Here is a 26,886-nt window from a genome sequence, read left to right as displayed (position 1 = left end):
AACATGAATGTGTCTCTGTGAAATGACGCCTCCACAGGCTGTGACTCACCGGCCGTCTGGTTTCGTTTCGGGCTGTCATCAAGGTGTGGTCGATTCGATCTTTACGCAGGTGCACAGCGTCCTTGCTGTTTATGTGGCACGAAAAGCGAAGTGAATAAAAGCAGTAAATACAAGGAGTACCGGCGCATGACTCACTCGACCCATTTTGCACATTTCAGGTGTATTTATTTGCAGAATAAAACAGAAGATGTGAAGTCGTTTATATCGAGAAATATCAGCTCTGGTGGATTCAATTTGCTGTTTTGTACGTTTTATTGCGCTTGTAGGAATAAATCTGAGGCAGGACTGTGTAGAAGTGACACCAAAACGCGACATTTGTCATGTTGAATACGGCTTAAAGTTTATTAAAGCGACTATCTGTATCAAACCTGTCGTTACTGACGGCGGTGCGTGCGTATAGCAGCGGCGCTCCGTGCGCGCCCAACCGGCCGGTGGATTCGGGAAGGGGCAGGCAGGGTGGGGTCGGGGTGCGGGAGGTGGAGCCTGAGCCGAGGTGACGCTCCTTTTACTCATTTTTTTTTGTTCAGAGGATTGTTGGCCAGCAGCGGCGGGGGAGCGAGTGGAGAGAAGTGAGGAGAAATACGCACAAGTGTCCCGTATCGGAGCGTAAAAACCGGGATCTGGAGTAATCCACCGCGCGTTGGGCAGGTAAGATCCACTGGACGTGTGTTTGTGGACACTCTCACTGCGCTTCAGTGTTTCTTTCTTTCTGTCGCTGCTTGTTGTTTTTGAAACGCCTTTTTTTGGGGTAAAAATCGAGATCCTATTTTTCCTACTTAACCAAGCGGGTGTAACAGTGTCGGGAGTTTTTTCTTCGTTTCCTTTCTGACATTTTCTCTCTTTTTGTGTACCTGGTTGTAAATTCAGCTTTGTGTCAGGAATCCATTTCCGCATGCCAAACTGAGCCAGTGTCTCTCTACTGAACACGACAACTCCAACAGCCACGAAAACTTTCCCCTTTTATTTCAAACTAAATTATTTTCACACACCAAAGTATTAAAGTTTAATCTTTAAAACAACACTTGGCGTCGATCTGGGCTTTCTTAGCCTGTGGTGCCATTGGTGGTGTTTAAGTATGCGCTTCGGTCTCTGTTGGGACGCGTAAAAGAGGCAGGTGAAGAAAAGGGAGTGCGTTTAACACACAGTTGGACTCGGTGTCTGTGAAAATAAAGACAAAAAATAAGCCCCAATTGTATGGTCACTATCACATTTTATGTACTACATATCATGTTGGCAATAAACTAGATATTTGGAATTTCAATGGATGAACAGAATAATCAGCTCTATCATATTTCGGTCTCGTTGTGTTCTCTGAAAGGGAAATACTCATCTGTTTAAAATGTTTGGTCTTTTTTAGGGGGGCATTCTTCACTATTTCACTACTTGTTAACACTTTGCACTATTTTATTTGATAATTTCACTTCAAACATCAATTCTGTAAAACAAAAGAACAAGAATATACAGTTGACAAAACCTGTATCTACCTGATTCTCAGTGTTTCACTGATGGCAAACCTTCTTTCTTAATCATAGATGTATAAAAATACAAGTTTCTGTAGGACAGTGGTAATGTGTGTGACCTGGGTTTGAATCCTGGCTGCTTTAAGAACAAGTATTCAGTGTAAAATCCAGTCTACAGACTAGAGTGAGTTTCAGTGGTGACACCTGTAAAACACAAGCAGCCAAATTGACACTCTTGTTACCATATTGAGTTTCAGCAAAACACCCAAATACACGGTTTCCTTTAGCATCATAAAGTACTCTCCCCAGCAGTTTGAGGTTGTGCATTATCTTGCACATACGTTTCTTTCTCTTTAGCCAGTTCAGGCATTTGAGGTGAGCTAATCTGGTCAGGTTGGTCTTCGTTTAAGATGTAATTTAGGCTCACGATGTGTCCGAGTTACTACATTTCCACTCCCACATTGCTGTGCACGCCAGCACTGATGTTTCCAGGTGTTGGCAAATATTCCATGACGCCATTACCATTGCAGATGCTCCAGACTCCACACAACAGACAGTCCTTCGTCTTTCATCATTTACTCTCTCTTGATTTCATGAGTATATTTACTGTTGTGGGGTTGAACAAGCCTTTATCTACATTTATTCTGCGGCTGAGTCATTTGCAGTCTCCTCCACGGCCAACTTGAACACCTCTTAAAGTCTAGTTTGACATGGGCGGACTTTGAACCAAAACTCTGTCAAGCTATTAAACTGTAAATTACACTTCCCGTTGTTCTTTGATAGTCAACAAACATCAAAAGTCGCTATGGACGGCACCAAACAAGTCTGTGGAATCCAGCTTGTTTCTGATTGGCTGCGTCCAGCTGAGGCCGGTGAATGTGTGTCAGTTTGAATAGGACAGGTTGCCAATACTGCGTGCCAGCCCGGCCTCGCTGAGCTCGCCCTGTGTCATCAAGTCGTGCAGCAGCAGGAAAGCTGTTCCCGTCTGCCCTCGGGGATGGATGGGGGGGGGGGGGGGGGTCTGGACGGGTGGTGGGACGGCGGCGGCGGGGGTGACTTACTGTAGATTTCGCAGCTACAGCTGTGGTGGCGCAGTCATAATCCCCCCCCCCCCCCAACCTCCTGCTTAATTCCCTGATACTGTCCTACATTAGCAGAGCAAGGGGCCAGGAGATCCTTCAGTGTATTAATAGGTCTACACTTTTCAAAGGGGATTACGGTATGGCGTATCCTAACCTCTTTTATTTCTGTGGATTCGCCGTCTTGCCTCGCCTCTGTCTCTGTCTACTGGTGCCTGACTGAGCACTTTCCAGGGGCTCGGTTACAGCAGCTCGCTGCACACGCCGTGTGACCTGCTCTGTGTTTGCATATCACCCTGCCTTTGTGTTTTACCGTTCCCATGGAGAGGGGGGGGGGTGGGGTCAGAGAGATAAAGTTTCACAGTAGTTTCAACAGGGGTCTTTGTATTTGAGGTAAAAGTGACGTGGTGTGACAGTGCCCGTGTCTCGACAGGGTTAACTTCCAGAGGCTTAAGGCCAAATCTTCACTAAAGAATTCTGTCATCAAACTCAAAGCAGATTTAATCAACTCTGCAGACACCCACTGTTCTCATTATTAGTATCGGTAAACAGGAAATGAACATGTAGATGTTCATTTCTTCTCTGTCAACTTTTATTTCGCACTTTGAAAGTGACAACAGTAGATCTTGGGGGAGGGGGCTTTCAATGTGGAGTTTGCATGTTCTACCTGAGCATACACGAGTTTGTAACTGACACAGAGATGAATGTGAGTCTAAACGTTTTTTATTGGATTTATCTCTGTTCAATCGGCACCAAGCTGGCTTTTTTCAGCTTATTCAAACCAGCTCTCAGAATGGATGAATCTGAAAACACTCGCTCAGCATCGCCAACGTCAAAGCCACGCCCTCCCAACCTGCGTGTGGTTCCCCTGCCAACCAACAAGCAGTGGTGGGTCGTAGAGTCTTGTTCGTGTGAAAGAAGCTACTGAGGCCCTGTCCACACGACAACGCCGTTTCATGTAACCGAATGGTTTTTGGCCTATCATGCACACAGCGCAGCATTTTAGGAGCCCGAAAACGGGTTCCAGATTGGGGGACTTATAAAACGCCACCTCGGCTTTGAGGTGTAGACGGACAGGAATTTGTTGAAAATGATGATGTCATCACCCCGCCTCTCGACCCGATAGCTCCGTGACCCTCTTCATGACGTCACTTAACAACAACAATGGCAGACGACATGCTCCCGATTGAGCTGCCCAAGCTACTGATGCTATTTGGTTTAATAATTAGTAATATATATTAATAGTGTGATTTCTAAAATACAAGGATTTTTTCATGCTCCCTGTCTTCTATGCCATTTTTGATGTTTTACTGTGGCACAGTAACGGCGCCACCTCGAGGTCTGGTATATATTCTACATCATTTTGTGCCGTGTTCATAGTGACGTGTGGACTGAAACTTTATTTAAGAATGACAGGAAGAAATGTTGGCTTGTGTGGATAGGACCTGAGACTGTTCTTGCTTTTATAGCAAATATTCACTTTCTCCAGTAATTTATTGTTTTTTTTAATCAATAGTGATCCAAAGATATTTTACTTTCATTGTCGGTCCACGCAAATGACTCTTTTCCTGCATTGTATGTGTTTTGACTTTCACATGTTTGTGTCACATATTCTCTTGTTTTTACTTTATTTCTGTGAGGGTTTTACAGCGTCACTACCAGCCTGGTGTGAATATGATTTTGATGGATTTGAGTGGACAGAAACATTTCTTGATGTGGTTTGGACGTGTACCAAAAACTTTTGAGAAGGGAAACGCTTTTGTCTCTGTGTAGACGAGGTCTAAACTGCCAGTCGGTGTGTGTGTGTCTGTATGTCTGTGTGTGTTTGTCCTGTGATGGACTGGTGATCTGTCCGCGGTGTATCCTGCCACCGCCTGTAGTCAGCTGGGATTGGCTGAAGTGCTTCACAAGTTACAGAGTTAGATCAGGTTTTACAGAAGATAGATGGGCTGATTGAACATGACACAAATGGTTCACTCGGTTCAGCTTTTGTCTAAGATGACTAATATGGTAATTAAGTAATTGGCATCATCCACTGAAAACATCAGTTAATGCTGGAGACTTGAACGACGGAGCTTCCTGCCGAGCAGCAGCGGTACCAAGCAGTGAAAGCTGGCGATGCCCAGCTGAACCTTCCCCATGACAGCCCCTGGAGTTAATTATTTACCTGCCGCAGTTCTCTTGGTTGGATCAAACAAGGGCAAGAAAATGTCCCGTACTTAAAATGTCAAAGGCCTAATGGCGGTTTCTGCCCATCACTCACACTCTAAAAGCTGCATGAAAGTCTGCCAACTTGGTCATTTCAAGTTCCCTTTTATCACAGCTGTCCAAGCCGCGCACACGTCGCCCTAACAGCATGCTGGAAATAGCTGAACGCCACTGTTTTCTTCATGGCTACATTACCGTTGATAATTATTTCATTACCGACGTCGGAGCCAGGCAGGCAGGGAGTGAACTCCACTCCGGCACCGAGTCAAAAGACAAAGTTTTCACAGTTGGATGATTTGGCTGAGTTGTACTTCTCAGCAGATGAGTCCTGCGGTGTGTGTTCGTCTCCTCCCTGTCCCTTAATTTCACAATCCAATGAGAGCCCGAGGAAAGTGAGGACAGTCAGGGTGTGGTTCAGACAGAGCAAATCGACAAGGCCAGCTTGACTCGTTCTGTTGACGACGTCAACAACGTCGAGATGTTTTGATTCACATTTGCTGAGTTTTAAATTCTCATGAATCATTTTGTTTTGTGGTTTTCCTGCTCTAATGGGTCATGGTTGAACAACACTGGCGCCTTCACATCCCAAAACACTGGATAAGGTTTTAAACAAATGCTGAACCTTTTCTCTGAAGTTGTCCTTTTTGGAGCTTGATTGTCACTGAAGTAAAATCATTACATTTTTAATGAGGCCGGCTTCAAATATTTACTTTCCTTTCTTTAATTTGTCTTGTAGTTTGTATAAAGACGAACAAACTGCGGACCTGTCGGATGAACTTGCAGTCTCCTTTTCAGGTCCCTTCAGACTTTTGCCACTGCTCTCTCAAGCACCCCCCTCCCGCTCCCTCGTGCCTCTAATCCCCCTGAAAAATTAATCATCTGTCACATCGCCTCAGCGCTCCGGCGCACACTGAGGCGTAGCAGTGGCAGCTCCAGAAGAAACTCCCCCCGTCGGGCCTTTAAACCCAGTTTTGGATGCAGCGCTGGCCACTGAAGTTGGCCCGTGAACATGCAGAGCCATCTTGATGTGCTTTTTGGTGGCATTCAGCGGGGACACTTGAGAACGGCTTCCTTTTCACTGTGACGGCAGTCAATGGGACAATGCAGCTACTCTTTTCCTCTCCAGTCCAAACACAGCAACACAGACGCTCACTGTGCTATCACAGACTTGTTTCGTCCTCTTCCTTCCTACCGTCCACCAAACAAAGTGAAGGGAGTGGGGTTGGATATCCTCCTTTTTGTAGGTCTGAAGGGAAACTAGTTCCCTTTAAAGCAGTTATATTCACTCAGCACTCAGCAGCTATGTTAAAATATCCAAGAAAATATCTTTCTTTTTACTTGTTTCACTTGTTGGTTCGTCTGTTTTCCTCGTCTACCCCAGTATCTGATGTGTAATTGAACTTCTTTCATGCTTGTTTCCCTTCAGGCTTTTCAAATGAGTGTTTATGGCTACAGGGGATACTCCCATTTTTACTCCTTCCCTCCTCCTTTATCAGTTTTGTGTACGGTAATCTGATTCTGGTCCGCACTCAGGCACCTCCTCTGAGACGGCTCACATTCCCTTTGATTCGCACCGAGGTCCCACGGAGAGGAAAACAGCTCCACGCCAGTTTGCGGCCACCGCGCTGCTTCCAGTGGCCTAATTTAACTCATTAAAGTGGCAGCAGTGAATCAGTTGACAGATCAAGGGGCCATTTGTCTTTCTGCTGCTTATTTTGTTCGCCGGCAGCGGTTGATTGTGTTGTTTGGAAAGTGTCCAGCTTTTGGCAATGAGGAGCTGTGTGAGCAGCAGCTGCCACATTTAGAAAAAAGCAGTTGCACAAGTGCACATCAGTAATGTATTATTGGCTGTGGGACTGTACTATTGTGACGTTGCAATGATCTGGATTTCATCAACACTCTCTTGCACTCAGTTGGCAATCTCTCTCTCTCTCTCTCTCTCTCTCTCTCAAAGAGTTTGTGCTGTTTTAAAATGTAACCATGAAACTGAGGCCACGACGAGATACTTTGCAGCAGTTTGTCACCATAATGTTGCATTTACTGTACATCTGAGCTGTTGGTAGAGTACGACTTCCCTGAATAAACTTCCCCTCTCTGACCAGACAGCACAGCAGTGCTGGTGAGTCAGATAATGTCGACCATCACTTCCTGTCACCCACCACAATAAATCCATTAGCTGTGCACCGCTTCACATCCTCTCATTGATTTATCGCAAATGGCTCTCTATTTTGCCCCTGCTGCTGCTGCTGCCATTACAGTGCCATAACAGCTTTTGTTCTACAAGTAAAGGATGACACACATGTGGTTTGGGGACTTGGAGGGTTGGTGGATGTGTTAAGCTTTGTTCCACCAGGGTTACGGTTAACTGAACAAACCCCCCCCACCCTCCCTCTAGAGTCTTTAGAGAAAGAAGCAGCACCATGAGACTCAGCTGGCCGAACGGGCCATTTACTGTGTCAGGAAGAGTGGTCAGTGTGAGTTAAAGTCATCTGGGAAACACTTTGCAATAAGTGGCATGTGGGTTGCATGTCAGTGGACATATATATGTGAAAGCATGGGTGCAAGAGCGTGTGTGTGTGTGGGGGGGGGTGGCCTATATGTCAAGTCGTTTATCTGTCCAGATGGTGCAGGAAACTTTACAGATGTGCACTGGCATAATCTGCTTTATTTGCTTGTCAGCCTATAAGCATAACATTAGCAAGCCTATGAAAAAAATCACATAGACAGCAGACAAGTTTCACGCAAGCATGGAGGGTGACGATTAACATATGGATCATTTTAGGGCCCTTTCACATTTGGATAGTCCGGGACCTAACCATAACCCTCATTTCCGGTAGATTTTCACACCATTTGGTTCGGGTGGCGTTCACTTTAGAGACCGGATCAAACCGATCTGAAGATGACACACAATTACAACGGCTGCTGGTTTGGGGGCGCTGTCGCCCGAAACAAACACTGACCAGAGAGGAAGTAAAGAAGAAACACGGCTCATTGATTGATCCAAACCAAAAGCGGACTTCCCGCCTCTTTTAGACCGTAGTGGCTAGGCTAGTTAGCTCGTGGCTAATGGGTAGCCAAAAACAACTGCGATATAGTCTTCAGACAATGAGCGTCTTTCTCACTTCTTCCTCACTGCTCCACGTCTGCTTATGTGATATTTTCCAACTTTTTCTTTCGGCATCTAATTCTTCTGATTCGCGCTGTTAACTTTGTTTGTTTACTACCCAGAATGCATTGCGCACTACGGCACATCCTCTCACCCCGCCCGCTACAAAGATAGTCTGCAAATGAACCAAGACCAAGGTTTCCAAGGCAGCCAGAGATCTTTTGTTAGATCCGGTTCATACTTGGTGGGCGTGTTCACATCGCCCAAACGAAAGGCTTTTTCCCTGAAGAGACTCTGGTCCGGATCAAACCCTTAGCTAAAATATATGTGCTCAAAGGAAACGGTTCGTAAACTTCATCTTATTTAGCACAATTTGGAATGGCAGGTTTACTAATGGTCAGGAGCAAATTGTTCTTTCTATTTAATATGAATTTGACCGGTTGTCACATGAATTTATGAGTGACCAAGATGTCTTTCAGTTGTTATACTAAGATGTTTCCACATGTAAGCAAAAAAACATACATCTGCATATTTTTTCAAATGTATTTTTTTTACCTTTAGATATGAACTGGTTGTTTTATAAGTTTTAAACTGATTTGCTAAGTCAACAGTCTGTGCACTTTTATCTGTTTAAAAAGTTTCAATCTGCAAAAGCCACTGAAACATTGCGTCTGCATATTTTCGAAAACCTTTTGAGACCTTTTAAAACTTGACTCAAGTTTTTCAAGCTCCGTATTTCCATGCAGGCATGTCAAAAGACCTGAGAAATGTTATTTACACCGCAGCCTGCCAAACAGGCATGTGGCCCACTAACAAATCACTACAAACACTGTACAGCATGTTGGGAGCCACTTGAACACCACTGGAATATGACCAGAGTTCATCTGCAGCCCCCCTGGGCCTCTTCCCTGACCTGATTCATTCCTGCTGTGATACAAAGACGAGCTTAGGCCGGCAAAGTCACAATCTGGCCCGCTGGAATGTTTTCATCCCAACAACAACAACAAAACTTATTAATTACTGGGACCAGCCTGGAATTTAGGATTTACAGTTTAACCCTTCCAGCTATCAGGTGTATTCATCATAGTGCAATGCACTCCTACGCACACACACACACACACACACACACACACACACACACGCGCACTGCTGCCACACCCTTGTCGAGAGCCTGTCACTGCTGGGGAGGCACTCCCTGTAAGACATACCCGTTTGGGGGGGGGGGGGGGGGGGGCAGTTCCAAATAATGAGCAACTCATCCTTTGTCACAACAGCTGTGTCCTCATAGTATCTGGTAGTTTTAGTGATTAATCATTCATGAGTTGGTCTGTGAGTCGAGTTTGGAGTAGTTTAAGAAACGCATCCAGTTTCTCCAGAACAAGATTTCACGCTGGGACCCGGGACACATCGAATGTGCTATGTGAATGAGGAATGTCACACTAGTGTTTCAGGATCTATCCATCTCTGCTTTTCTGTTTCAACTCGCTCTCTGGCAGCTTTCGCTGATTCACATTCCTCGTTTTTACACCGGTGGGGGAGGTGGGGGGTTGCTCCTGAAGTCATCCACCGAGGCTGTTGCTTAACACTATAGTGGGAGGTGACGGGTGTGAAATGTGTGTTTTCGTCAAGCAGGTCGTCCATGTTACAGTGTCTCTGTTGGCGGGTGAATGCTGGCCGCTCTCATAGAACAAGGTACAGTGAGAGTGAAAGGGTGCTTCACTCATTAACCGAAAGAGAGCAAAGTCCAGTCAGAGGTACAACCAACGCCTTTTTGTCCACTCTTAACAAAGCAGGAGGGATTACCAGATATGCACTATAGTGAAAAGATGAAAAGCTTTTATTTTTATATATTTTTACAACCACAGGGTGGTTATTTTCTTTACTTGGACAACAATCTTAAGCTTTGTGGAGGAGGGAAAAAAAAATACACTGAGAACACTCGGGAGGAAGCGGCTCTTATCAACAAAATGAGCGCGCATAGTCTCAGACATCAGATGGGTCAGCAGATAAACACAAATACACACACACACACACACACACTGACAGTACAGTGCCTGAGCAGACTTTTCAGTTACCTAGGCAATTCATGGGGCGTGTCACTGCATTGCAACAGTTGACTGAACTCGCTGCCTCGCCCAGGAAAACAAAGACTACACAAACAGTGTCCCTGATTTATAGAGAACAGGAAGGTTCTGTGTGGGCATTGTGTACATGCTGACCCTGTGCTTCGACCAGGAACCGGCCTGAGCTCCGTTTCATACCGGCCAAGTCTGTTCTGTCAATCTCCTTTCTTTCACTTTGCTCAAGGTCAATATTTCCAATCAGTGAGGATAAATACTGTGTAGTTGCCCAACTTGCAGGCTTTTAACAGTGGAAGTGGAGAAATGTCTGTTGGTGGACAGTCGACGGGTGCGTCATTTTCTCATGGCCACACCTTCAGTTAGAAAGGTGAGAAAGCGCTGTGATTTCAGTCTGCAGTCCCATGAGTCAGTGCGTTGTCTGGAAGGGAGCAAGCATGAACCTGCAAGCACAGACAGTCCTGTGAGGCCTGGTCATGCAGGATTTCATGCCAGGATCAGCTGAAACTCGCAGAGCTGCTTCTTGTGAAGGTGAAAGGACGCATCGCACTGCAAGATCACCAGCTTCAGATGGTTTGATACACAAGAAATAAAGAAACACAGCTTTGCGATCTCTGTGTGCATCCATTTGCTCGTGTTGGTTTTGTTTCTCAAGCAGATTTAAATGTGCAACCGATTCCTATGTGAGAACTACAGGAAGGTACACAGACAGGTACAGGTGCAAACACATAATAGGATGTCTGCGGAAGAAAAGAAAAAAAAAAAAGAAAAAAAGCAGGACAGTCGAGTGACTGAAACACGTCTTTACGCAAAGCCAGAGGGCACAAAGATGAGGGAGTGGCACTTTTACTGGAGCAGCATGTACAGCCTTGTTTAGCAGTTTCTCTGGAGGAATCGAACTATCGAGCACACAGATCCAGCTCCATTGCACTATTTGGTACAAAGTGATGTTATGTTAGGTTATTTGTCCCATGCAGCTCAAAGTTTAGACCGGAAGTGTTAATTGAAGTGTCTATAGCTCCGTTTACGACAGCTTGACGTCGCAGCTTTCCGCTCCCGACTTGTTTTTTTATCTGCAAAGATTTCAGATACTCAAAGTTGCTTATTACACCAAAAGTCATAAACGGCTGTCAGACGAGAGAGCTTCAAGTGTGGAATTATCTCCTTCTCTTGTTTGTTGACTTCTCTGTGTGTGTGTGTGTGTGTGGAGACCCGTTCATATGCCTCACACAGCCCACAACATGTATTCACATACAATGCGCCCCGGCAACACTCCCAGCAAAGAATCCAGTAACGGTCAAACATCTGAAAAACACTCGTACGCGGCACAGCGAGCGCTTTGTGCTGTCGCTTGTATGTCACATTCAGTGGCAGGCCGCTATTATCAATGCTCATTTCTCTGTGATGAGGAGAATGTCGGTGCTGAATGAAACTGGGAACTTAATTCCCTGCATTTCAACCAGAATTTTATTCAAAGTGATGGAAAATGTTCTGCCAACTTAAATCACAAAGTCCCTCCAGCACCTGTTGAAGGCCAAAGAGGGCTTAAATCATGCGGTAGGCATGTACTGTAGGTATATATAGACTGCAACTGAAGTTTAATTTCTCTCTGTTCCACTTACAACAAATCCAGTGATGTGGTTTTTTTCTTTCTTTCATAACGGGAGAAATATCCTACTGAGATCAGGCATCACTCTTACCTGATCTCTGGTGCCCCCCAGACAAACCCTGCCCCACTTTGAGAACCATTGATTTAACCTGTCCTATTCATAGTTAACCTTAAGTTTACATACAAGGAGCAGGTGGGGGGTGAGGATGTTGCTCGGGGACTCGAAGTGGTAGCCCGAGGGGTCATGGGATTCAAACTGCTGATATTCTGGTCACAAGCTCGCTTCTCTAACCTCCAGGGCCTTTAAAGTTGCTTTAAAAGAGGTGAGAAGGAGTGTGTGCGTGGCAGCAACAAAGTTTATATAAGAAGAAGAAGAAGAAGAAATCTTTACAGCAGCTCATTGTTCTAAACAATTTTTGCTAATTACCAACAAAACAAATTTTGTCTGGAGCCACAAACCATGTTGATTATCTGAAATGAAGAAAATACAAAACATCTAATAAAGATTCTTTATATACTAAAAACCGACATTGCATTCATGACATGCCTAGCTAAAGTTGTATTAGATTTTACAAATTTCTGTGCTATTGTAGCCAATTTTAAAAATAAATTCTTTTTTTTTACTATTTTATGCATCTTGGCTACTTGGATTTCACTTGTATAGCACTTCACACCGCTGATCACATTCACACATTGACACACCCATTCACACACACATTCACACACCAATGGAAGCAGCTGTCATGCAAGGCTCTTAATCCATTTTAGCTATATCAGCAATGTGAACCTTTCTTGGTTGTCTTTAGTGATTTTTAGCCAATTTAATTGTTTTTCCTGTATTATTTTTAGCAGATTTATCTATTTTATCTGTTTCTAGCAGACATCAGTTTTGTTTTCTTTATCTGTTGCGAGCCAGATTAGACCATTTTTGAAGAAGTGTGGTATGCATATAGAAGGAAATTGAAAGAAAAAAACATTGCATTTTTTGAATTGAGCGACGACAGAGGGGCTAAAGAGCCTGGTGTTAGTCCAGAGCCGCAGGTTGCCGGCCCCTGCAGACCTCGAGAGACACTTTTATGACTGTAGGAACCCTTTGAATGTAATATTTGACATATTGCAAAGAGAGGAAGTATCTTGCACTATAATAATAGGCATATTTAAAAAAAAAAGTCTGGTATCAACATGTAAAACTCTGTTTCGATAGTTTAGTTGCTTTCAAATTATAACCGATCAGATGTGACGAAGCCAGAAGACTTTTGTTTTGGGGAACAAAAATGATCTTCAACTTGCTTCAACAAGTACCACAGTGGTTTTTTTTCCAATCTAAAAAATAAAAAGCTGCACAACCTGTTCAGCAATGCGTCAATAAAGGTTTCCTGGTATATTAATAATCTAAAATGACAAATAGAAACTAACAGTCAAGTTTCAGGCTTTTTTTTTTCTTCTTTTTTTTTTACAAGCTTGTGCTTGATGAGTTAACTGCCATGTGCATGTTCACACTCACGCTCGGGGACACTGGAGTCCAAACCTGACGAGCAGGTTTCCTGATTGCGATACGTCAGCAGCGGGCTGCTCCCACGCCTGTACGGGCGGAGGCCCGGGGTGAAAGGTCACTCTGGCTGCTTAGGATTTCTGTCTTGCAGCTGTCTCTGCTCTCACTCCGTCCTCGGTGAGCCGGCGCTGCTCCGTGTGGTCGTTTTCAGGTCAGCAGCGCCGAGAGGCTCCAATCCTCTGAGCGCTCGTGTGAAACAAAAACTATGTGACCGTTTCACGGAGCTGGAGATGAATTCAGAACATTCAGCTCTAAATATCAGAATGTGTTGCGGAAACGAGTTTGACTTTAACCTTTTTTTTGTGTGTGTGTTTTTTTTTTAGGCTTTCTTCGTCATTGTTGCTTCGATAGCAGGAGACAAGAATCACGATGTCGAGTAAGTCACTCATATCTTATTTCATAATCAGCATTTTCTACATGTTTTAGTTGCACGTGTCCGACTCTGTTTCTTCTTCATTATTCCCAAATAGCTCATAAAGAGATTTCTTTGATTTGGACCCTTTTCACTTCTAACTGTTTCCATGCATTAGAATGAAGGTCACGTCTTCATTACAATGCAAAGCTCCAGGTTTCTGCTGCATTGGGGGTAAAAGTAAAGCACTGGCAGGGGGAAGGAAAAAACTGTTTGAAATTATTGATCATTAGATTATTTATAATGTTGTTTTGAATCCCCTTTGTGAGATTAAAACTAGCAAAGTTGTGAAGAGTCTTCATGGTGACTATTGAAATGAAGGAGCTGAACGCTGGAGTTGATTTAAAATGCAGATGCAAGTTAATAACTCGGTCCGTTGTCTGTGTCTGTGCTTGGCAGTGGGTGATATTGAGAAGGTGAAGGAGTGGCAGGAGACGATGTACAGCGTCGACTCGGGCATCCAGTCCGCAGCCCCAACGGTCAGAGATGACACCGGCGAGTACACCACCAAGCACTACACCATGACCACCACCGTCACCAGCGGGATAGACCCAAGTAAGTCACGCCCACGGCGACCAGCCGGCACGCCCGCACTCAGCAGGCGGTTCAATGATCGTCGTCTGGTCTCTTCTTGGTAGACATGGAGGCGTACGCGCTGACCAGGAAGCAGCGGGTGCAGGCTGCGCTCTTCCCGGAGACGCTGGAGGAGGGCGCCACCATCTTGTCGACCCAGACCGACCCGGCCCAGATGACGAACGTGCAGCGGCTGGCGGAGCCCTCTCAGATGCTGAAGACGGCCATCATCCACCTGATCAACTACCAGGACGACGCGGAGCTGGCCACACGCGCCGTGCCCGAACTCACCAAGCTGCTCAACGACGAAGACCAGGTGAGGAGACGTGCGGGTTCACACAGGAAATGGCGAGTGGATTTGAATTGTAGTGGTGGCAGAGTGGAAAGTGCTCCGTCACCATTGATAGCAGCTTGGGCTTCAGCGTCCAAACACAGCTCGTCAGAGGGAAACGTGGGAGCAAACCACCAACACAAACCTCTCACAGATCCAGAGGTGTGAACAGATCAGGATGAACCGGTGCACATCAGAACACAGGCTAATCAACACACTGCAGACTGATGAGGGAAAGAAAGCGGTAGAGGTGTGACCCGAGCCAGCTATAAATGTAAACCTCATTCTGACCGTCAAGATAGTTTGAGCCTCTGGAGCTGAAACTGGAGGTTGTTTCAACAATACAAGACCCAGAAAACTAAAAGCGCTACGCTCAAGGAACCCTAGATAACCCAGCATGGCAACTAATAATATTAATATATACCAACCATACCTGTGACTTAGTTAGAATTACCATGTTTATGTAAAAATCTAATTTAAAGAAGAAATTGCATAACTAAATGATAGAAAATGTTATTAGTTTTGGGAGAAAGAACCTGTTTATTATGTTGCTTAGCGCTGTTGTTTTGTAAAGTTCAGTACCACACTGTCTTTCTTCATGGAGCTATCAGGACTATTTATGGACCAACAAGATAACAACAAGCCTCGTGACGGGGAAATAACTTCACCTGCTGTTAATATCAGCTTCAGAGATTTAGTATGCACGCAAGACTGATATTGACTTTTTTCCTCAAAGTCTCGTAAACAAAGACAAAGGAATTTCTTTTAAAAAGCTTAAACCTCATTAACGTTGGATAAACCTTACTTTAAAATGTGCCCTCAACTAGAACTTCTTCTACTTTGTTTATAATAGCAAAAACAGGCAAGAAGCTTCCAGGAATCTTCCCCGCATATGTTTTAACCCTTTATTTAAAACCTTTTATCAGGTGGTGGTGAGCAAGGCAGCGCAGATCGTCAACCAGCTGACCCGTAAGGAGGCGTCGCGGCGTGCGCTGATGCAGTCCCCTCAGATGGTGGCGGCGGTGGTGCGAGCCATGCAGAACACCAGCGACATGGAGACGGCGAAGGCCACGGCCAGCATCCTCCACAACCTGTCCCACCAGAGAGAGGGTCTGCTGTCCATCTTCAAGTCCGGCGGGATCCCCGCGCTCGTGCGCATGCTCAGGTGCTTACTTTTACTTCCTGTATTTTAACTCAGGTGTGTTAGAAATGTTCGCTGTTCATATCATTAAAAATACGAGTAAAAAAGAAGGAAAAGTTAACTTTAAATCAAAGGTGATTGATGAAAACCTTATGAATTACCAGTGTTAATCTTTGCTTGGTGGTTGTGACTTCGTCGGTAGAGCAGTCGCCTTTCGCTCAGAAAGTTGCAGGTTTGATTCTCTCCCATTGATGCATGTTAGATTATTGTAGAGAGATTTTTTTTTTTTTACCTGCCTGAACTGACCTGCAGCAGGAGAACGTCTGTGGTGCAAACGGCAAATAAAGTCCCATGTTTGAGCTCTTTGGCACTTTGATAAAAGTCTGAATGGAGCCCAGTCAGTTTGGAAAGACCTCGTTTTTAAATAAATTCAGTTTGCTTTTTTTAAGTGGCATATTTCCACTCATAAACCAACGCAGCCATCGTATCAGAGTTTTCATTTCATTTCCAAATTTATTTCGAGCTACACAACACAGTTTCTTACACTCCTGTAGAATGAGGATGTACATATGTACCGTTTTCTCCTCAGATCTTTAATACTCAGTTCCCATGCAGCCATGCTATATGTTTTCTGCATGCCTTCCCATAATAAATACTGCTTTTAACAATACACAACTGATATTACAAGACGAAAGCTCATGTAAAAGACATAAATACACAGAACAGACTGGGGGAAAAAAAACACAAAGGGAAAATACGCACAGACTGTGATTGACTGATGCAGCAAAAAGCAGACGAATGGCTGAAGGTCAACCTCGGCAGAGTCATCGTTCAAAGAAGCGCCACTTTTCTTGCTGAAGGGCACAAACAAAAAAAAAAAAAAAAAGTGGTGTTTGTGATTACATTTGTTTCACCAAGTCCACACGTATTGTTTTGTTGTTGAGATGCACACATGAAGAGATGCATCTGCCTCACCTCACAGAGAAACTGCGGTCGAAAAGTAATTTAAGGTGTCATGAAAAGGCTTGTTGAAACATGTGAACTCGGACGATTAAAACACGCTGAGAAAGGAAACGCCCATTTTTACCGACGCTTCATGAATGTAACTGGAGAAACTTGTCAGATTCAACCTTCATGACATCAATTTAGTTCTTCAGTGTGGAGGGTTGGAATCTGCAGTCTAATAAAATAAATGAACACGAATAGACAATATAATAAAAACAATAAAAAATAAATAAATAAATAAACATTTCTTTAAAAGTCGTTAGAGATGATGTCTACTGGTGAACACCTCCAGACATTTCACTATATCGCGACGCACGTTGAGCACAGCGTCTCCTCTTCCTCAGCTCGCCGATGGAGTCGGTGCTCTTCTACGCCATCACCACGCTCCACAACCTGCTGCTGCACCAGGAGGGCGCCAAGATGGCCGTGCGTCTGGCCGACGGGCTGCAGAAGATGGTTCCCCTGCTGAAGAAGAGCAACCCCAAGTTCCTGGCCATCACCACAGACTGCCTGCAGCTGTTGTCGTATGGCAACCAGGAGAGCAAGGTGTGTGTGTGTGTGTGTGTTTGAATAAATAAAGGAAATGTTCAGAGGCACATGAGCACAGTTTAGTGTTGTTATCGTCACTACTGTAGCTGGTCCGGTTTGCAGCAGCCAGGTGTTGTAATGTGAGACTGCTGAAGTGTTTTGTTTTGGGTGTGGCCTGTGAACCCAGAGGTTCAGATGCTGGCATGGCAGCGACGTGGGTGCGGCTGGAATGAAATGAGTAGAGATATTCGTCAGCTTGTCGTTAGGATAATGTGTTTGAAAATGCAAATTTCTCTCAAACTCCCCCCGAAGGCGAAAGAGTGGGACGCGTATTCACGGTGTGTCTGTTCTAACAGCTGATCATCCTGGCCAACGGGGGTCCCGAGGGTCTGGTCCACATCATGAGGAACTACAACTACGAGAAGCTGCTGTGGACGACGAGCCGCGTGCTCAAAGTGCTCTCTGTGTGTCCCAGCAACAAGCCCGTCATTGTGGAGGCCGGTATGTGATCTAAGTAGTCAGCGAGGACACACCTGTGTGTGTGCAAGGCCGTCACACAGGTGTGGCAGCTTTTCTTTAACACCCACCCCCCACACCACCCCTCCCCCCGACCGGCTGCATGTCAGCCGCGGTGCTCTTCCACCGCACGATATGAGATGTTGCTGAGAGCTGGATGTGATTTCCTTGTCTCTGCCCCGCAGGTGGGATGCAGGCTCTGGGAAAACACCTGACGGGCACCAGCCAGCGTCTGCAGCAGAACTGCCTGTGGACGCTCAGGAATCTGTCCGACGCCGCCACCAAGCAGGTCAGCCGACGACCCCCTTCCTACCGGCTAAACAAAACCTTTTTTTATTTCTCGGTTTCCCACAGAAGAAAAGTGTGTTTTTATCTTCAGCAGGTTTGAAATAAACGTACCTAAACTATTGATCGACTACGGCGAGTACAAGCTTCAGTACTCCCTCTAATACAAAAGAGAAAATATATAAAACCTGTTTGAACTTTTTACGTTTTATTTGAAATGGCTCATCATGAACTGAGTACTGCTTCTATTTTGAGAGAAACACTCAAATACTTAGTGAGATCCTACTTAAACACTAAAAAGACTGGTACAAGTAGAAGTATTGACTTGACTTCTGTACTCGAGTAAAACTACAAAAGAACTCTAGAAAAAGAAAATCTATCTGGAGGGAAAAAAAACAAAACTTTTTTAAGAAAGTAAAAATGAATAATGAATTTTTAACTCCAGGAACACACAATGCCTCTTTTGAAACTTAGTGGGAGGAGCTTTAACACACACACACACACACACACACACACACACACACACACACACACACACACACACACACACACACACACACTATAGCTATTGAAGCCACAGCGTCTATCAAAGTTGTCTCCAGTTTGTCCAAACTATTAATGTGAAACACAGGAAGTTCCGCCTTCAGGGGTGGAAATTACAAATATTTGAGTTTAATGCAAGTGAAGGTAAAAAGCCATCCGGATACTGCTTGTCCATCACAATTACAGAGAAAATGTAGAGTGGCTGATACACTTGGAATAAATGTTTTCAGACTGTGGGAGGAGATTAAAAATATCCAGAGAAAATCCACTCATAACCACGACACCACCGTGCAACGCCAGAATCCAACAAACGGCCTGTAAAACACTTTCTCCCCCCGACAAGCAGCTGATCTCACTTACCGATCCCTCGATTCTGCTTTCAAATGTTTCACAATTATCTCATTCTATTTATTTATTATCGTATATCCTTTATTCCGTTTTACTTTCGCATGTCCAGCTGCAAAGCATTATGTCCCATCGAGACTTCTTCTACTCGTCTTGTGTCGGTTGCACTTTGAAGGCGAGTTTCCCGTGTGCGCTGACTGTTTGTGTCCTGGTGGTTTCAGGAGGGGATGGACAGCCTGCTCCAGATGCTGGTGAGCCTCCTCAGCTCAGACGACATCAACATGCTCACCTGTGCCACCGGCATCCTCTCCAACCTCACGTGCAACAACGCCTACAACAAGTCCCTCGTCACCCAAAACAACGGCGTGGAGGCGCTCATCCACGCCATCCTGCGCGCCGGGGAGAAGGAGGACGTGACCGAACCTGCCGTCTGCGCCCTGCGCCACCTGACCTCCCGCCACCAGCAGGCCGAGGTGGCTCAGAACGCCGTGAGGAAACACTATGGCATCCCGGCCATCGTCAAGCTGCTCAACAAGCCCTACTACTGGCCCGTCATCAAGGTACCGAGGCTTTAAATACACGAGGCGGCAGGAGCCGCATGTTTCACAGGAGTCAAAAAGAGTCGTTTCACATTCTCGCCACGAACAACAAGCTGTATGTTTCTCTTCTCCCCGCCTGAAGGCTGTGGTGGGTCTGATCCGTAACCTGGCCCTGTGCCAGGAGAACCAGGCCCCGCTGAGGGACGCCGGCGCCATCCCCCGCCTGGTCAACCTGCTGCTCCAAGCCCACCAGGACGCCCAGAAACACGGTTCATCCAACCAGCAGACGTACAAGGTGCGTGACGGCCGGGGGTCGGGGGGGGGGGCGGAAACACAGAGTTTAGGTTCCCTTAGTGAAACGACCTTTGTGATCCACAGGATGGAGTGAAGATGGAGGAGATTGTGGAGGGCAGCACAGGAGCTCTGCACATCCTGGCCAGAGATCCCCTCAGCAGAGCAGAGATCGCCAACCTCACGACCATTCCTCTGTTTGTCCAGGTAACCTGCCGCACGGCCTTCTGCAACACTCATTATCCTGCTCATCCACTCGCAACCTTCAGCCGAACTCCTGCTTTTCTCCAGTAGCTTTCTTGTTTCGGGATTTATTCCTGGTTAATCTACCGAGAGCTGAGGTCTGAAACTCATGAAGTCTACACATTGGGATTAGATTCTCACTTCAGTCAGCAAAATATTGAAGCTCATCCTAATTAAACTTCGTATTTGTTTCCCCAAATCACTTTGGAAGCTTTTATAATGTAACAATAAAGCCAAAGGAATATATATTATTGTTTAAAAAAAATTTTTGTCAGATCTTTTGATTTTGAGATACTAAGATTGTAAAGAAAACACTAAAAAGGGAATATTTTTGGTTGTGTAAAAAAATAAAAAAAATAATTGTTAAATTTAAATTTGGATAATGTATAAAAAAAATTAATTATTGAGAATTTTTCTTTTTAGTAAAGAATATGAATATGTTTAGAAAACCAAATCGGTTAGAAATATTTATATTATTTATAATTTGTTTTATTTTTAGTGCCCGACACTTTTTTTTTTCTACAAATTTTCTTTCCCTGATATTTTTGCCCCTAAAAATATAAATGATTGTATTTTCTTTTTGACATTTTTAGTCTTTATGTTATTTTATTTTTTTTACAAATTTTCCTGTTCCAAATAATTAAAAATATTTTTTGCTCCTAATATTAACATTATCCTTTGTATTTTTCTTGCCCTCAATAATAACCATTATGGACTTTTTTTCTGCTCTTAGTTTGAAGTAGTTTTGTCCCTTGTCTTGCAGCTTCTTTACTCTCCGGAGGACAACGTGAAGCGCGTGGCCGCCGGCATCCTGTGCGAGCTGGCCCTGGACAAAGAGTCCGCGGAGCTCATCGACTCCGAGGGGGCGTCGGCTCCTCTGATGGAGCTGCTCCACTCCAACAACGAGGGCATCGGTAGGACACGCGGATAATGCACCGCGATTAGCTTACCGTAAAGTAGCATTTAGTCATAGGTGGAGAGTAACGGCGCCCATTCACTCGAGTGCTGTACTTACTGTAAGTGCAGTTTCCTGACGATGACTTGAGTCCATTTTCCCCAGGGCATAAATTTCACCCTACGTTTCATATCGACTCATTACGTCCAAAGAATTAAGAGCCGCCATCGAAGAATCGGTAGAATTAGATAGTGCAGAGTCATCTACATAAATAGACGGACATAAATGTTGGACAGCTTTGAGGTTTCACTGGAACAAAATGTGCTTCTGACTTTAACTGAAGAAAGTGGCCTCACAAGTAAAGGAAATAATATTGCTGCAAAGCAATATGGCAGCGGTTACCGATCAAAGGTCGAGGATCCTGCTGCGATAGATCGAGACCAGCGGTTTTGATTGTTCTGCGCTGGACAAAATGTACATATTATATAAATATAGATTTACATGTTAAAAAAAAACTGATTTCAAATGCTTCTTTTCTCGGGCAGAGCTGGAAATGTGGAAGATTTCACCTGCTTAAGACTTTACACAGAAGTATAAATAGATATAAAAGGTTTTAGTTGGACTATTTACTTGTTCAATCAGTTTGAAGATGTTTTAATTAACATTTATATTAAATTCTATTGACGGGAGGGACGGAAAGATTCTCCACAACAATCTTAACGGAGTATATTTCACATTTTTGGTAGTTTTATGCAATAAGAAAAGACTGTTTACTCATCCAGTTTGTTCTCGTCGTGTTTCTTCAGACCAGCTGGTACTTCTCCTACATGCGTAGCACTGAGTCCGTTTACATGACCACGACCATCAGATAACCGTCTGTAATCGGATCATTGTAACAATCAGATACGATTCATCTTCATGCACTTTAGCAATGTGATCGTCTTGAAAAGCCCTTGTTCACATGTTTCAGTCCATCACCACGAGGGCTCGCTGAACATGGCGGCAGCGTCGGGCGAGTTGAAGGTTTTCATCCCAGTTAATGTGAAGTCCGTCTCTTCTTCACCGCACTTTTCCTGTTTTTAAAGAATAGTCACCTCCATAGAGTCTGCGCAGATGAAACGGACTGACTTCCAGAAAGACAAACATTTCAAGGTTTTGAAAACGATGTCCGTTCACACAGAAGCTGCTGAAGGGCTGAAAATGATGTAGTTTCGTGTTGTGCCACTAGTGGGTACTGTGGTTTGTTTCTGTGATGACGCCACACACATGCAGCAGAGAACAATACACATATTAACATAAACAATGGCAGAGCACAGACATTCGTATCGACGGACGACCAAGTTGGATTTGGTATTACGGTGACTGTCGCCTATAAAACCACCAAGTCCCAGGAGAATGAGGACTGGAAGTCATGACGGGAGGAGTGCAGAAGAAGTATTTCATATTCACCATGGCTGTAGTGATTAGTAAATGTGCAGTAGCAGCGTTTCCACGGTGTACGCAGATACAGAGCCCGAGCGTTTTCAGAAAATTGCGTTTTCTCCCGTTTACACAACAACGGAGTTGGAGCGTTTTCAGAAAAGTTGAGTTTCTCGTGGCTCCGTTGTCGTGTAAACACCCAAAACACACACAAAAAATGTGAAATCGGTCGTGGGTCACAACTCTGGAAATAGAGCAGCTGAAAAGACGCGTGTCCACATTTTAAAAAGGTTTCATGTCCCTGCAAAGTTGAAATTTTTCACTGCACAGATATAAGAATAGAATATTGGTGAAAGATCTAGATGTGTACATCTTTACTTCATACTTATCAAAGCATTACTTTGAGCACATGATGATCTGAGTAACGTGATAGATTGTTTTCATTTTTCACTCCTTTAAACAACCAGGAGTGTTTTTCTCTCCAGCAAAGAGTGTTTACTGTTTTTTTTGTTGTTTTTCTTCCCCCTCAGCTACTTACGCTGCGGCTGTGCTCTTCCGCATCTCCGAGGACAAAAACACAGACTACAAGAAGCGAGTGTCCGTGCAGCTCACACACTCCCTGTTCAAACACGACCACGGAGCCTGGGAGCAAGTGAGTGTTTGTCGCCCTCTGCTGGCGGCTCACTTCAACCCCACCAACAGAAAACTGCCCTGTTAGACTGTTTGAACTGTGTGACATGAGGAAAACTGCAGTTTTCCCTTGTAATGTCTATTAATAAACACAAAACTGCTTTACTAAGTTGGCTTCCGTTGACCCTTGACCTTTGCCGCCTCTCTGCAGGCTCACAACGCTGCGGTGATGGAGGGACCGTACCCTGATGGTGAGTAACCGGCTGAAATGTGCCGACGCAGCAGGTCACTCCACTTCACCACAGGGGGCCGCTGTGTTTTCTTCTTTCTCTTCATTCCCATCTTTTCTTTTCTTTTCTTTCTCGACGAGCTCACAGAAATGGAGAAACTTTCTCGCGGTGCTCAGAATTTGTAGTATTTTTAAAATAGAGGAGTTGCATATACAGCTACATCTCTAAAAACACTAATACAATGGGGGGGTGTTTTTCTTATTTAGTTTCGTAATTTATTCTTTTTGAGGTCAAGTGACCACATATGGTCACTTCCAGCTTTTTCTATCTTGTTTTAACCTTTAAGTCAACACATTTACAGGAAACTTCACTTTTCTGATTTCAAAATAGGAAAAAAAAAAAAAGATTTAAATACATTTTTTTGCAGCAGTTTAACTGCATGTGTTGATTAAGGAGACACAACAGGATTGTTAGAGCTTTTTGAAAACATCCAGTCGGGATTTTAGACTATTTAAATAACTTAACTTGTTAAACACGATGTCATTTTGGTCAGTTTTACAGCTTCCAACAGATTTTTATCGCATACAAATGACATTTAGTTGTTCTATATAACCTATAAAGATTAATTCAAACTGTAAAACTTACATACATAAACTGGATATTAGAATGTACCTTTTTAGAATTATCCGTTTTATTTAAAAAAAGAAGATAAAAATGTTATAAGAGTAGAAATATTGACCAAATTGTCAATATTAATAAAAAAAAAAGTAAAAATTTGTCCCTCCGGTGTGTACGTGGTAAATTGAAGGCGTGCTGTGGTCTGTTGCAGAGATGGAAGGATACAGATACGGGGACATCCCGCTGGACGGCATGGACGTAAACATGATGGCAGACGAATACCCGCCCAGCATCAACTACGACAGACAAATGTACAACGAGCAATATTAAAGGTCAGTCCCCCAACCTTCTCTGATCTTTGATATTATATTTCTGAAGAAGTCCCAGGCAGTAAAAGCGTATTTGTTACGATGAACTCCTTGAGACGAACAATGTGTAAAAAACAAACGCAGAAATAAAAAGCTGACTTACAGAAAGAGACATGTTTATGGAAATTTGAAGCACAATGTGAGAAGTTATGGAGAGACAACGGATATAAAGTCGATCATTAATTCCAATAAACTGCCAGCAGGTGTGAACATTAACAGATTTGATAAAAGCTGTTGGTCTTGTTATTGAGTGTTTATCATTCATCAGGGCAGCGCTGCGTGACGACTTTGCACTTCAGACACACGTATCGAATACTGATAAAAAACTACCGACACCTACTAGTATTGCAGGTTTAAAGATATATAGATATAAATATCCTTTTTTGCATAATATTGAAAGTAATTTCCAAGAATCTTTGCGGTTTTGAAGATACAAGTTCTTCAACCAAGACTTATGCACCGTTTACACGACAATGTTTCAAGTGAAAACGCATCGTTTGTGATCTGGAAACGTTTGTGCTGCAACGTTTTGAAAGCGGCGTCGGTGTGAACTTCCCGTCCGGCTCGATCTCCTCCACGCAAACCATCAAGAACAGACTTGTTGAACCACTCAGCATCTTTTACCATGAGCGAGGGAGCTTGTCCAACCTTTCTTTTACTAATATACGATGGGATCGCCCATTAACGAGCTTAGAACGGCTATTTTACTTTATATTTTTTTTAACCATACCCTTATAAGTTAGTTATGTTGTGAAATTAGTTTTTATTTGCTTTTGAACAAATAGTGAAACTTCTCTGAAGTAAAGAAAAACCAGGCGGTGATAATCCTGATCTCTTTTCTCATTACTAACAGTTTTATTTGTTTGTTTGTTTGTTTTGTTTTTCTGGGCAGACCCAAGAGAAGAAGAGGACGAAGAAGACGAGCTCATTTCCTCTCGTCTTCGCCTGATGTAATATATGCAATTATCGCGAGTACGGGACTCATAATCTTAACAGGGCTCAACTTTGTTTTATAGCATAATTCTGCTGATTATAATGACGACAGTGACGACGCTCGTAGGTTTCTGTTTAGGACGAGTGTGTGTGTGTGTGCATGCGAGTATGTGTGTCAATGCTTTCGGGTGGGTATCTATGCCAAAGAGATTTTATTTTGTGAAGGAGAATCACGTAGCCTCTTAATCCTCTTACTCCTTTTTGTTTTTCTTTTTAAGAAAAAGAAACAAAAAAAAATACATTAAAAAAACAAACAAACAAAAAAAAGATGATAGTTGAAAACACTGCCAGAGGTGGCTGGACGTGCACGGTGCACCTGCTCACCGCTCCGCTTAACGCCTTCGTAACAGACGCGACTGTCTCTGCTGTAGTTTTGAACCTATTTAGAAACAAGTCGGGGGTGAACAAACAGGGAGAGGGAGAGGGAGAGGGAGAGGGAGAGGGAGAGGGAGAGGGAGAGGGCACTGCAGGGCCGCGTCCCGCTTCCTGGTAACGACGCTGTGCACCAGTGAGGAGCGAGAGCCGGGGAGACGAGCGGATTCCTGTCTGTGGAAAAACCTCCAGGTTGACTTCATGCGAGGGGAAATTGTGCTGTGAAACGGTGAGAAATATTCATACTTGTAGAAGGAATCGCAACCAAAAATCAGAATGCAGGTTTCATAAGTTTTAAATAAGTTTGCTTTTCCTGAATGATTTAATTTAATTTCCGCCTAATTTGCAGCCTATAGATAAAGCAGCGTCTCAAAATAATTTAAGATTTTACATCCATATTTTTAAATGAAGGCCATAATTCTCAAATTCCAATATTACATTTAAAAAAAATAATGCTTGAAACTATAAAAAAGTGTCAGTATTCCTCGTGTGCTTTCAGTTGAAGCTGTTAAATTGTGTGACTGTGGCTTCGGCTCGCGTTCCGCCAACATGAATGTGACTTGGAGGTTTTATCCGAACCAGATTTTTTCTCAGCTCGCCGACCTTCTCTTCTCTCTGACCCCGCGTCTTTTTTCCCTGGAGTGTCGTTGACCCAGACGGTCTGTCTGCTGTTTTTATGAGTCGTCGTCATCTCTTGTAAGTTATTTCCTGCTTCACGTCGGCCTTCAATGAACAGAGATGTCTTTTTATTTTACTTTTTTTTTTTTTTAGGCAGACTTTAATAGGATATAAACTAAGTGGTTGTACCAGAGAGCGATGATTTTCAGACGTGGAGACATCAGATCTTACGGTCGGGATCGGCCCTGCAGCAAACTACTGACAGGGAAATTTGTCTTTCTACTTCAAAGTTTTTACTGAAATTTTGTTTAATAAAAATAAAGGATATATTAAAGTGTTTCCGTCTGTATTTCTGATTTGAAGAAGTCTCTAGTTTTGACGTGATCTTCCCACACTAAACTAATAAAACCGATTCAGTCCAAATTTTTCCCCAGAATGAGACTGAAATTAACGCATCAGCCATAACTTTATGACCACTGGCCATGATATGAACATTGGGTGGGATATTTTTGATGCCAAAAAGACAAAGAGGATCACTATATATTTTAACTAGTGGTAGGATGATTGTCATTATAAACACATTTAAAACAGGTGATAGTTGAAATTACACCCAGAATATTGTAGATTAAGTTTGGTTTTTTTTCATTGAATTTGCTTCCATAATTCTCAAATCCTTGTTTTATTTGTGACGGGTCACGATTTGTTGCTCGGGTCGTGAGGATTAAACTTTAATTCATAATAATCAAAGTTTCGTCTCGCTGGTGGAGAATCCTTTTTAAATCTCACAAAGCCCAAACTACTTATGAGTCGGCTTGTTAGTGGTGAAATAAATGCACGAT

General features: G+C 43.7%; 1 protein-coding gene across 1 annotated transcript; it reads left to right on the top strand.

The window, feature by feature from the left end:
• Positions 1-587: 587 nt before the first annotated feature.
• Positions 588-26,791, top strand: LOC308110187 (junction plakoglobin-like). The gene is made up of 16 exons (XM_080464334.1): positions 588-708; positions 13,476-13,528; positions 13,964-14,119; positions 14,203-14,453; positions 15,395-15,633; positions 16,959-17,160; positions 17,499-17,643; positions 17,844-17,947; positions 19,053-19,391; positions 19,513-19,665; positions 19,749-19,868; positions 20,668-20,818; positions 22,749-22,870; positions 23,060-23,099; positions 23,908-24,028; positions 24,957-26,791. Exons 2-15 carry the CDS (start codon positions 13,522-13,524, stop codon positions 24,024-24,026), a joined length of 2,148 nt encoding a protein of 715 aa, XP_080320460.1. The 5' UTR covers positions 588-708; positions 13,476-13,521; the 3' UTR covers positions 24,027-24,028; positions 24,957-26,791.
• Positions 26,792-26,886: the final 95 nt, after the last annotated feature.

The sequence above is a fragment of the Lipophrys pholis genome, assembly GCF_963383615.2.
Source record: "Lipophrys pholis genome assembly, chromosome: 5".
Lineage (NCBI taxonomy): Eukaryota > Metazoa > Chordata > Actinopteri > Blenniiformes > Blenniidae > Lipophrys > Lipophrys pholis.
Note: the sequence above shows the minus strand (reverse complement) of the source record. Positions and strands in the feature narration are given on the sequence as shown.

Excerpts from the sequence above, each read along its gene's own strand:
- LOC308110187 (XM_080464334.1), top strand. Across the intron at positions 14,454-15,394 it reads TGCTCAACGACGAAGACCAG|GTGGTGGTGAGCAAGGCAGC; the intron begins GTGAGGAGACGT and ends ACCTTTTATCAG. Across the intron at positions 17,161-17,498 it reads ATGGCAACCAGGAGAGCAAG|CTGATCATCCTGGCCAACGG; the intron begins GTGTGTGTGTGT and ends CTGTTCTAACAG.